Here is a 13486-nt window from a genome sequence, read left to right on the forward strand (position 1 = left end):
ATATATGTAAGTTGAACTCCATAACTAACATATATATGACCGTGAAAACAAGTTAATATATGTAAGTAGACCTCCATAACTAACATATATGTGTGACCATGAAAACAAGTTAATATATGTAAGTAGACCTCCATAACTAACATATATATGTGACCATGAAAACAAGTTAATATATGTAAGTAGACTTACATAACTAACATATATATGTGACTATGAAAACAAGTTAATATATGTAAGTAGACCTCCATAACTAACATATATGTGACCATGAAAACAGGTTAATATATGTAAGTAGACTCATAACTAACATATAAAGACCGTGAAAACAAGTTAATATATGTAAGTAGACCTCCATAACTAACATATATATGTGACCATGAAAACAAGTTAATATATGTAAGTAGACCTCCAGAACTCACATATATGTGACCGTGAAAACAATTTAATATATGTAAGTAGACCTCCATAACTAACATATATATGTGAATGAAAACAAGTTAATATATGTAAGTAGACCTCCATAACTAACACACATATATGTGACCATGAAAACAAGTTAATATATGTAAGTAGACCTCCATAACTAACATATATGTGACCATGAAAACAAGTTAATATATGTAAGTAGACCTCCATAACTAACATATATGTGACCATGAAAACAAGTTAATATATGTAAGTAGACCTCCATAACTTACATATATGTGAACATGAAAACAAGTTAATATATGTAAGTAGACCTCCATAACTCACATATATGTGACCATGAAAACAAGTTAATATATGTAAGGAGACCTCCATAACTAACATATATGTGACCATGAAAACAAGTTAATATAAGTAAGTAGACCTCCATAACAAACATATATGTGTGATACAAGCATTCGATGTCACCTTTAACGTCATTGAAAATGTATGGATTGATTTGAAGCAGGCTGTCTATGCACAGAAGCCAAGAAACCTGACTGAACTGGAGGCGTTTGTGTGGAAGAATGGGCCAAAATACCACCTGCCAGACATCAGGGACTTGTCAGTGGCTATAGGAGGCTGTTCTTGCAGCAAAAGGAGGCTCTAATATTAAATGAATTATTTCTCTGGGGTGCCCAAATTTATGCACATGCACATTTTGTTTAAATGCACATAAAATGTTTCAGTTAAACCAATAAAAATTAATAAAATTATAACTCCTGAGATGTTTCTGTTTCATAAGATATAATATATGTTAAAATAAAATGAAGTTGCTGCTTCAAAAGCTCAGCAAGTGACAAACTGATGCAGTGATTTTCCTAAGGGGTGCCCAAACTTTTGCATACCACTGTATATATATATATATATATATAAGTAAAATCAATTTACCCTGGTTTTTTTTCGGCAACAGCACAGACGGCGACATCTCACACGTCATATTTCCGGTTTCCGCACTGGAGGAAGTGGGAGTTAACCGGAAGCACCTGAAGGCGTCACACACACACAGAGCAGCAGCAGCAGCAGCAGTAGTAGTTGAAGATAGAGGTGAGTGTTTTTGTCACTGTTTCTAACTATGATTTTATCACTAATTTAAACTAACTAACTAACTTAAACACAGCGAGTCTTCTGTTGTTCCACTCCTCACACACTGCGGTGACTGCGTTGACAGCTAACCGTGCTAGCCGGCAGCTGTCAGAACAGACGGTTTCCTGGAGCTAACTGTAGCTAACTCCGTTAGCTTGGTTCTTAAATCTCTGCTTCACTGAATTAAAAGCTCTATTTTCCATTAGTCTTTACTTAGTTTGCTTCATATATGACGTCCTGTGGTTGATTATTTGTTTTAATCACCACATTTAGTCGCGGGTCGGTGTCAAAACTTTACCTTTACCTTACCGAGCTAACGTGGCTAAACTAGCATCGCAGGAGTAGGCTTTTTTTATTTCTCCCACATTTTGATGTTTTTAAATCCACACAAAAGTGTTGGAAAATTAAACAACTTAAAGTTTAACTGGAACACGCGTATTATTAATGTGGCTTTAAATTAAACCGTAATTGCGCTTTTGTCGCTTATTGACACAGTTTTCTTTGCGGAAGTGAGTGAAAAACAGAAATATTTGACTCAAAGTTAGCTTGTTTTAAAAGTGAATGTAATATAATAATAATTTTATAAAGTGTGCCAGTCAGTCAACAACACTGTTGAAGGAGTGGCAGCACATTTTAATTTATTACCAGTTTTCAATTGATTAGTTTCATGTTTAGTTTGTAGATGATAAGTCAAATCATTATTAGTTATTTGTGAAAGCTTATCATGATAAATTATAACTGTTGAATAATCATTTTGAGTCTGTTTTTAATGACATGATGAATGGTTTAAAACTAGGGCTGCAAAGATTTGTCAATTGTTAAACGATGGTTAAATAAATCGACAACTACAATTTGTTTTATTTTTCATAGGTAATAAAAGTTATCGCATTTATCGATATTACCTAATTTATTGCCAACTATTTTGATGATCGATTAATCGTTTGAATGTTTTTCTCAATTATTAAAACCAGTTTCTGTGATCCAGCTTCTTAAATGTGAATATTTTCTGGTTTATTTGCTCCCTAAAATTATTAAAACTGAATCATTTTGGTTTGTGGACAAAAATAAGACATTTGAGAACGTCATCATTTCCACGTTTAACAATCACTGTTCAACATTTTTCTACATTTTATGAACCAAAAAAGTAGTCGACAGAAACTTATAAAGACAAATATGAGCTGATAAAATGATGAGGAAAGTTTTCTTGTACTATTTCTAAGTGAAATTCAGGTATTTTGAATGCGTTTGATTATTTCCTGATCAGTGAGGGTCAGTCTTATGTCTCCACTCCGAAATATATATTATTAATCAGTTTCTAGTTGTTGTTGTTGTAATTGAAACTCTTTTCTGTGGTTTTTCAAATTAAATGTAAATATTTTCTGGTATCTTTGCTCCATTTAACAGTTTTGGTTTGTGGACATCATAATTTCCATGTTTGACAAACACTGATCAATATTTCACGGACCAAAAAACTACTCGATTAATGACAGGCGACAGGAAGTTATAAAGACTGTCTGCTCGTGAAATGATGAAACTTCTTAGGTGGAAAATATTGTTTTTCTATTTCTAAGAAGTTTAGATATTTTGACACTCCAGGGGCAGATTTATTAAAGAAAATCGACATGCAATTGATGTTTCCTTATTTCCTAATAAATGAAGGATGAAGATATATTACTATAATTCAGAAAATATTCAGATTTATGAAGCTTAAAAGAAAATGATGAATTGATGATCAAAATAGTTGTAAAAACTCAAATGATCTGATTAAAAACTACTGAATTAATCTGAACACATCAACAAAAACAGTCTGATTGCACCCACCAGTTTTCATCCAGCAAGGTAATTAGAATACACACACTGAAATTAATCAGATTACATCCAGTGAAAGTAAGTGATTGTTTAAAGAAATCAAGCAGGTTTTATCTGAAATGAAAGGTAATGAGATCATAAACAGTAGATTGTGATATTTTACAGTGTATTATCACTCAAATTTTTCATGAGTCCAGAGAAACGGCTTTATATCCACATATTTATCCTATATCAGGATGTAGACTCAACATATACACATATTATTTATAAGACATATCCCCCAGACTTACAGAAATACTCATTTCATTTATATACTGGTATATATCGATATCAAATTACATAGTATCTGAGTAATCTGGACATAAGTGGTGTCACCATGGCCACAGCAGGTGAGCAGTTAACTGGTCAGAGTGCTGCCTCTGCCAAACGACTCAAACAAAGGAGCAGTGATGCACTGACAGTGTAAACCTTCACCATTGTCTGCTGTAATGAAGCAGCAGCAGGATTGTGAGTCTGCTGGTGTCACGTGATCCCCAGTCCACACGGTCAGTGTGTAATGAACAGTGTTAACACAGCAGCCACTGTTTCTATCCACTGACTAATAACCTGCAGCTTCCTCATGCAGACACAGACAGAGGACAACAGGTTGTTCATGTGGAGCAGAAAACATGAGGCTGCATCTAACAGAAGTCTGTAAATCACTCACTCTCCCACACCAAACCCCATAGAGAAAATCAGTGACTTTAGCTCACAGGGACACAGGAGCTGCTGGTCTACTGCTGCCTCGTGTGGTCACTTGGTGTAAATCTGCGTGTATGTGCGTGCAATGTTCAAATCACTGATTTTCTCATGGAGTTTGGTTTGGGAGAGTGAGTGGTTTACAGACTTCAGTTTCCTGTTGGAAAAGTCTGTGTAACAGTGAGATAAAGACTGAACAGACATCATAGACTTAAACTGACTATTTTATTTAATATGTTAGTAGGTGTCTCTAAAATCAGTATTTCTTCACTCTCCCACACTAAATTACACTGAGGTAATCAGCGATTTTAGCTTTTGTAGCAGTTTTTGTGTGGACTAGTTTAGTCTCTCCTGATAGGATGTGTTTTGACACCTTTCTCCTCTCTGTGTTCCTCTCACCCCCCCCTTTCCTTATTCACTTCCTCCCTCCAGATGCAGACTATAAAGTGTGTGGTGGTTGGCGATGGCGCAGTGGGAAAGACCTGCCTGCTCATCTCCTACACCACCAACAAGTTTCCCTCCGAGTATGTCCCCACGGTGAGGTTTTCTGTCTTCTTTTTTATAATTTGAGAAAAAATTCCAGCGCTCCTCTTCCCAAAATACAGTTTTTTACTTTTTATGATTTTTTATTTCAAATGTATACACGTACATTTTAATTTAAAGTATCTTCCTTGTCCCGACCCAGTCTTTTTGAACCACTGATATAAATAAATAAATAAATAAATAGCATTTGTTTTTGTTTCACAATGTAACAACAAATTAGCACAAACGGTTATAAAAGTTCACAAAACTAGATTTTATGAACAAGACTGAGAAGAATGACTTGTCACAACTAGGGCTGGGCGATATGGACCAAAACTCATATCTGGATATTTTTGTTCGAATGGCGCTATGCAATATTATAACGATATTTTGAACAAAACTGGTAAACTGTGTACTTTTAACTTCACACCACAAGCAATCACCATCAACCATTTATTTAGGTTAGTTTTTTTGCTCAACAAAGCACAGCTGTGCATATAACAGATATAATATTAATATATAATATAGCTGACATTTATAGGCATAATTGTGCCAATAACAAAAACAGGCCTACAGCTTCACAATATTATATAAAAAAAACAGAGAAATATAAGAAACCACAGGCAGTCTTGTATAAAGTACTTGAAAGCGATACTCGAGTAAAAGTAAAAGTAAAAGTATCTTACCAGAATGACTTTGGTAGAAGTTAAAGTCACCTTTTACAATTTACAAAAACCTGGAGACCAGAGCCTCAGTGTCGGACATGGTAAACAACGAGCCGCTGGTGTGTTTTAAGTCCACTTGGAGCCGTGGCTTACAGCTGAGCGACTCACAGCTGGTGCCACTAAAAACTAGCGTCAGCAAACAGGCATTACGTCGCCAACTTAACTTTTATTTTGTAGTAACGAGTAACGAAGATGGTTCAGGGAAGTGTATCGGAGTAAAAGTACACATTTTATTTAGGAAATGTAGTGGAGTAAAAGTTGTCCGAAAATAACGAACAGATATGTGAAAATTCTACTTAAGAGGAACTAAACCCTAAACCACTTTGTTCAGGTTCAAACTAGTGTATAAGGTTATCTAGTAATATTATTGGCTGATCCAGGTCCAACACTTGGTAGTTTTGTGTAAAGTATTTGAATGACGTATTTTGTGTTAAATGTGTGTATGTACTGCCTTCTCTGAATAAACACCTCCCATTACATATGAATGTTCCTATTAGCTGGTTCTTCCCATGTTGTCGTCACTGTCCCGGTTCTCCGTCACTATCCGTCCTCCTCTAGCCACGCCCCCACAGACACAGCAGTGGGGGGGGGGGCACTCCGTGGATACACAGCACTCCTGTTTCTGCATAAATTCAGCAGGAGCGGGAGAGGAAGTAGGAAAATAAAACATCCGGTTTACTTTTCAGAATAAAAGATCCCATAATGACACCACATCACAGTTCACTTTACTACATCACAGAAGGAGTCCCCGCGAGCTCAGCATGCTCCTGTTTATTTGCTCTGTAGAAACACTGCTCTGTTGTGTTTACAACATTTAAAGTGGATTTCTTTGCGAGAAGAACCACAAAAAAAGCGGACGGATGTGAGACAGCAGCAGAGAAGTGGAATATATAGTTATATATATATATATATGTATATATATGTATGTATATATGTATATGTATATATATGTATATATATGTATATGTGTGTATATATATATATATATATATATAAAATTAATTTATTTGCGGTGGCTTTTATCACTTATCAGCTTGGGAAATGTTATGTGTGAGTGTGGAAACTTAGAAACTTAGAAGCACCACATTCTTAGCCATTTTAACATCACACGCAGGAGTTGTTGATCCACTGCTGCCTCCATCACTAAGTTCAAATGTCATGCATTTAAAATCCTTTGTTCAGATTGACCTCAATGACACAAGATGACCACACGAGGCAGCAGTAGATCAGCTGTGAGATAAAGACGTGAACAAAATCCATGTTTTTATTGAGTGAGTTTAAAGGTGTAGTCTACCTCCCATTCTGTGATGACATCTGAAATATTGTCCTCTTTTTCTCTCTCTGTGATCTTTGTTGTCTTTGTTCCTCCTCCTCCTCACCTGTCTCCTCCTCCTCAGGTGTTTGATAACTATGCAGTGACAGTGATGATCGGTGGAGAGCCCTACACTCTTGGACTGTTTGACACAGCTGGTATGTTTCACTGACGACGTCAAACACACCCAGAGCTTCGGCTGCTGCTGTTTCTGTTGTTTTCAGTGTTTTTGTTTGTCTCCCCCTTCAGGTCAGGAGGACTACGACAGACTGCGACCGCTCAGCTACCCTCAGACCGACGTCTTCCTCGTGTGCTTCTCCGTCGTGTCGCCCTCGTCCTTTGAGAACGTCAGAGAGAAGGTTTGTTCTCCAGCAGCACCTGAACACGATATCAACGGCCTGAAAACAAACAAAGTCAAAGTCACTCGTCACTATTTTCTCTGCTCAGTGGGTGCCGGAGATCTCGCACCACTGCCCACGGACGCCGTTCCTGCTGGTCGGGACTCAGGTGGACCTGAGGGACGACAGCAACACGCTGGAGAAGCTGGCCAAGAACAAGCAGCGAGCGCTGACCTGTGAGAGTGGAGAGAAGCTGGCGCGCGAGCTGAAAGCCGTTAAATACGTGGAGTGTTCGGCACTGACGCAGGTAAACACAACAACAACATAATAATCATAAAATTTATTCTCTGCTTAGTGGTTTGCACTGTTGCCTCACAGCAAGAACGGGCTGGGTTCAATTCCCTTGACCTTCCTGTGTGGAGTTTGCATGTTCCCCCCCCTCACCATCACAACATGTTAGAATGTTAAGCCCCGTTTCCACCTGTGGTCCCAGCTCGCCTCAGTTTAGGTTTGTTTTTCCACTACAAGAACAGTACCTACTCAACGTGGGTGGAGTCATCGCAGCACGGCTGCATGAAACTGCCGTGACTTTGTTTTACATGTGACACACACACACACACACACACACACTAGTGACAGTGTAACTGAATCATTAGAATCACTTTGTTTAATTCTTCCTCCATGAACGCAGCACAGACTCCATCTGACACGGTCACTGAAATCCACCAAATTCCTCTGTTAAATACTGAGATTTTACACATGTCCCTGTTAATTGTTGGAGATGAACCCACGTTTGTAGGATTGTTAAGTCTTTTTAACTCATGTTACAGTTCAACATTTATTGCAATAAACAATAATATTGTCGTTCTGAGACCATTTTCATCTAATACAATGATAATGGCATAATACCGCTACACCTATTCAAAGATCAATAAACGTTTTAAATATCCTCAATAAATGAACAAAACAACCAAAAACGATAAATAAAATGGACTCTCAGACAGACTGTGTGGCTCAAGGCAGGATCTCTCAGGAGTAACAATGTTGCCAGCTGTGCTAAACTTGATGCGTTTAGTTGCTACGACTCGCTCAGGTTAAGTGGTTCACCACGATCATTCGGTTTGAATCCAAAGTGCTTCCACACTGCATCTGTCGCATTTGGCTTTGCAACCAATTCCATCTTCCTCCAACTCTCAACTAGCGTCTGGCTGCTCCTCACGTGGTTCTGTTGCTGCACTCTGTGCTAAGCTAAACCAGGAATACACCAGGTGCTAACTAAAGTACCCAGCGCTAACTAAAGTACTCGGCGCTAACTAAAGTACTCGGCTCTAACTAAAGGACCAGGCTCCAACTTAACTAAAGTACCAGGTGCTAACTAAAGTACCCGGCGCAACTAAAGTACCCGGCGCTAAAGTACAAACTAAAGGACCAGGCTCCAACTTAACTAAAGTACCCGCGCTAACTAAAGTACCCGGTCAACTTAAGTAAAGTACCAGGTGCTAACTAAAGTACCGGCGCTAACTAAAGTACTGGCACTAACTAAAGGACCAGGCTCCAACTTAACTAAAGTACCCGGCGCTAACTAAAGTACCCGGCACTAACTAAGGTACCTGGCGCCAACTTAACTAAAGTACCTGGTGCCAACTTAACTAAAGTACCCGGCGCTAACTAAAGGACCAGGCACCAACTAAAGTAAAGGACCAGGCACCAACTAAAGTAAAGGACCCGGTGCTAACTAAAGTACCGAGGCTAACTAAAGGACCAGGCACCAACTAAAGTAAAGTACCCGGTGCTAACTAAAGTACCGAGGCTAACTAAAGTACCCGGTGCTAACTGAAGTATGTCCTGCTGCTATTTTCAAATCGCAAGAAGCTCAATATTTTTTTTAAAGCCAAAGTGTGTGAAAATATCTTTTTTGATGAATCATTGTCTTGAATGTTTTTATTATAATATTTATTGTTATTACTATTATTATTGTTCTACAGACTGAAGAGAACATCTTTGTATCTCACACAGCTTTTTAATTAAAATTATAATAATGATGTAAACATTACCATTCTCTCTGATACGCAATTCCTGTCAAAATAATTGCAATTAGATATTTATTCAAAATCATTCAGCCCTACCAGGTAAAACCTGCTACCAGGTTGTATGCAAGTGGAAACAAGTTTGCTGTGCTGAGGCGAGTAGAGGCGGTGGAAACACACCACTAGTCATGTTGGGTGAGGTTGGTCGAGGTTGGTCCCTTATGGCGGCGACATTTCAGTTGTATAATGACAATAAAGATGATTTCCTTTCCTTCTTAACGGTCGACTAGAATACATGACCATTGAAACCCTGACAACGAACGATTAGTTGTCAGGGTTTCAATGGTCGTGTAAGTTGCTGCAGGAAAAGCCTGAACAAATGTCTAAATGTCAGTGTTTAAAGGAGACATATTATACCCTATTTCCCCCATTAAAATAGTTCCCTGGTGTCCTAATGAACATGTCAGTGACATGCTTTGGTCAAAATACCATAATGATGAAGCACCAAAGCAGTTCAATAACCCTGCTAAACTCGCCCCTTTCAGAACGCTCGGTTTTATGCATGGTCCCTTTATATGCAAATGAGACACAGGCAAACACACGCCCACTTCTTCCAGGGGGTTTCTGATTTGTCCTCTTTACAGCGCTCACTCGCTCAGCTCCTGTTCCCTCCCCTCATTCCTCTCCCCCTCCCTCCACTAGTTCTCTGACAATATCAACATGGCAGCGTGAGCAGAAAACGGCGAGAGTGTCGTCACAGGAAGAGACGTCCTACATAAGGATGGAGCCGAACACTGTCCAACTGTAAATCAGTTAAAAACACTGAGGGACAGCACCGCTGATCCACCGCTGATCGCTGCATAAACGGTCTGTATGGAGGACGTACTGAACAAATATGTTTAATTAGGACGTGTCAGAATGGTCAGTTATGAGCTCTATGTGATCTTTTCTTAACAATTTGTGTGTTTGTACATCGGTGAAATACGTCCCCTGACTAAATACAGCGACCGCTGGTCGCAGTCTGATGTGAAGTGGTGCGAACACACGAACACACGATTGCTGACTTTATCTGGCACATTAGCTTCATATATAAAATCCTCTGTAAAACACTGTGCTCCACTGTGCAGCCACCAACAGCACACTTGTCCCTCCGCGTTGACATAATATCGCTCTTCCTCCCTCGCCTGCACTCTTGCAGGGACAAGGTGGAGCTAAGGTGGCGCTAAGGTGGAGCTCGCGAAGTAAACGTACTGGTGGGCGGTAACATTCGCGGTGAAATGCGCATGCTGCCATCATAAGCGCAGGGAATTCAACATGGAGTGTTTTATGGCCTATACTTACACTAAGGGGGACCACGAAAACATGACTGAGTATTGTTTTTCCACACTTTGGCAACTGGTAGGGCCTCCAGAGTCCCAAATATAAGTATTGAAATGGTTAAAAAGTTGATTTTGCATAATATGTCTCCTTTAACAGATTCTGGAACAAATGTTTGTAGTTTGTATTTCATGACATTTGTTTGTCTTGTTTTTTGTCCTCAGCGAGGACTGAAGAATGTTTTTGACGAGGCAATCCTGGCAGCACTCGAGCCTCCGGACACCAAACCCAAGAAACGCTGCTCCCTGCTGTAGGGACGACGAGAGGACAGGAGGACAGGAGGACAGGAGGACAAGAGGACAAGAGGGAGACGAGGTGGATGGGTAACAGACAAACCTGGGCACACACACACGTGTGTTTAAACAGTGCCTTCATCTGTAGTGTGTGTGTGTGTGCATGTGAGACGGGGACTCAGCCTTTGTTGTCAGTGTCACATGTCTAACACACCTGACCAGGAAGTGAGGTTCAACACAAAAAACAAAGCCAGTGGGCGGAGTTATAGTAAAAACACTGCTACTATGACGTGAAAACTGTTTTATTTGCTGCACAGGAAACACAGGAAAATAAACACTTCTCTTCAAAATAAAAGACACAAACCGTGCTTTCATTGCTTCACTTTTTCTTTGTTTTGGTCTTAAAAAAAGTTGAATTTCTGTTTTTCTGCCTTCACTTTTTCCACATCCGTCAGTTATCCAACCGTTTATGAATCACAGTCCTGAGAAGCCAACGCTGGTGAATCTCACCTGCATACCAAAGCCCACAGAGAAAATGTCTTCATTTATGAACTCGGCTTTTAAAAGCCTTTGTTTTGACTTTGACACAAAGTGACCACACGAGGCAGCAGTAGACCAGCAGCTCCTGTGTCACCGCCAGCTAAAATCACTGATTTTCTCTGTGGGCTTTGGTGTGGGAGAGTGAGTGGTTCACAATCTTGAGTTTCCTGTTGGACAAGTCAGTGTACCAGTGAGATAAAGACATAAAACATAAAAACATAGATTTACATTAGTCCCTCGTACGACGTAAACTTGAGAAATGACAATAATCTCACGTCTAATTCTGATTTATATAAAGTTTCTAAAACTGGTTGTGGAGAGCAAACTTCCACACGCTCACTGCTGCCACCTCCTGGTGTGACTGGCAACCTCACATGCTGGCGGCGCCTCCTGGAGGCCTTTGACTTTGCACATGTTAACTAACGCCTGGGTCTTATTCTGATAATCCTCCCTGTAAAAGTTTGTCTGTGGATTATTTTCTCCATTAAAACGTCTTTGTTTTTGTACACAAACACAAAATGTTTCAGTTTTGGTGATTTCATTGTTCTGTGGAGCAGAGAAAGCAGGAAATCTTCACTTTTAAAGGCCTCTTTACCCCAGATATATACAGGGTTTGAATATCTGAAAAAATAGAATAAATAAACGAAAGAAACGCAGCATCAGCAGCATCATAATAATGATTTAAAGTTTATTTTTCTTTTAAATAGAGAAGTGAAATCGTCCTTTATGAAGCTGAAAAATCACTGTCATCATTAGTTTTATTAAAAACGCTGCAATCAATGATCAAAGCAGTTTGATTTAAAATATTTATCTTTTGCCAAAGTTAAATCAAAATAAAAATCATTAAACAGGAAATTTCAGTGAAAAATTCCATTTTTCTTTTGTAGTTTTTCCTGTTTTTGCAGATGATGGTTTATTCTCATAATGTATGAAGTATCATATATATGTATGTGTACATATATGTATGTACACATACATATATGTACACATGTGTACATATATGTATGTACACATACATATGTATGTGTACGTGTATATACGTATGTATGTGTACATATATCTGTATATGTACATATACAGATATATGTATGTGTACGTGTGTGTATAAACGTATGTATGTATGTGTACATATATATGTACATATATGTATGTGTACGTGTGTGTATATACGTATGTATGTATGTGTACATATATATGTATATGTACACATACATATATATATACATTTTGTTATTTTATTTACTGGGGAACTTTATTTTATTAGTTTTTTGTTTTCTTTTTCTCGTTTGGACGCTTTATTTGAAAAATGTGGACATATTTGTACTTTTACTTTGTCAAACTAACCCAGAATAAAAAAATAAGCAATAAAAACAGACTGTGATGAAATATGAACGTTGTTTTAAATAAAGTTTGTTTCACTTTGACTCTGATTTTGTCTTCAGTGGGAAAGTTACTAATTATGATGAATTAGTCAGTTTTTATGTTCATCTTTCAATAAATTGAACAAAAATATTTGAAATAAAAAATGTTATATTGGATATACAAATTAAGTTAATTTACAAACAAAATTTACAAAGAACTGTAAAAATGGATTCAATTTTAATTTTTATTACATTTTCAAATTTGATAATTACAATTCAAAATTGTAAATGTGTAATTCCTATTCTATAATAGAAAATGTTTTCACATTTTTTGTGAATTTATAAATTCTCAAATTAAGAAAATGATGATTAAATTTTATATAAATTCAAACTTGAATGACTGAAAAAAGAAAATGTAGTGTGAATTGATAAATGATTTTTCAGATTTTTGGAAGGGAAAATATTTCATATTATTGGAAAAGCAAAAACATTTTAGTGAATTTATATTTGATTTTGTGAAGAATTGATAAATATTTAAATTCCATTTGAAGAAAAGTTCACATTGTTAGTATAAGATGAAAAAAAAGACACTGCAAATTAAGATTCCGGGATTTTTAAATGATAAATATTTTTCCATGACAAAAATGTTTGAAGGAAAAAAAATCCCTGGTTTGGGTTTATATAAATAAAATATATCTACTTTTACTTTTATACTTTTCTATCTGTATCTAAAATATAATAATATATATTTTTTAAGTCGAAAACAATTCAGTTGAATGTTTTTATTCTAAATCTAACAAAATAATCCAATGTGTCATTTATTTCTATAATTTAAACTATTAAAACTGACTCATCTATGTAGGGGAAATGTGAAATAATATTTGAACATTGCATGTTTTTGGACTGTGGGAGGAACCCGGAGAACCCAGAGAACATGCTAACTCCATGCAGAA

The 13486-nt window shown here is 37.5% G+C and overlaps 1 protein-coding gene across 1 annotated transcript; it reads left to right on the forward strand.

Annotated features, from left to right (window-relative positions):
- Positions 1-1459: 1459 nt before the first annotated feature.
- On the forward strand, positions 1460-10734 carry LOC122762620 (cell division control protein 42 homolog). The gene is made up of 6 exons (XM_044017806.1): positions 1460-1512; positions 4531-4635; positions 6743-6815; positions 6907-7016; positions 7105-7302; positions 10564-10734. Exons 2-6 carry the CDS (start codon positions 4531-4533, stop codon positions 10651-10653), a joined length of 576 nt encoding a protein of 191 aa, XP_043873741.1. The 5' UTR covers positions 1460-1512; the 3' UTR covers positions 10654-10734.
- Positions 10735-13486: the final 2752 nt, after the last annotated feature.

Source organism: Solea senegalensis, unplaced genomic scaffold, assembly GCF_019176455.1.
Source record: "Solea senegalensis isolate Sse05_10M unplaced genomic scaffold, IFAPA_SoseM_1 scf7180000015851, whole genome shotgun sequence".
Lineage (NCBI taxonomy): Eukaryota > Metazoa > Chordata > Actinopteri > Pleuronectiformes > Soleidae > Solea > Solea senegalensis.

Bases quoted from the DNA above. Each gene is read 5' to 3' on its own strand.
- LOC122762620 (XM_044017806.1), top strand. From the start codon at position 4,531: ATGCAGACTATAAAGTGTGTGGTGGTTGGCGATGGCGCAGTGGGAAAG. The intron at 7,017-7,104 runs GTTTGTTCTCCA...TTCTCTGCTCAG, and splicing joins TTGAGAACGTCAGAGAGAAG to TGGGTGCCGGAGATCTCGCA. The intron at 7,303-10,563 runs GTAAACACAACA...TTTTGTCCTCAG, and splicing joins AGTGTTCGGCACTGACGCAG to CGAGGACTGAAGAATGTTTT.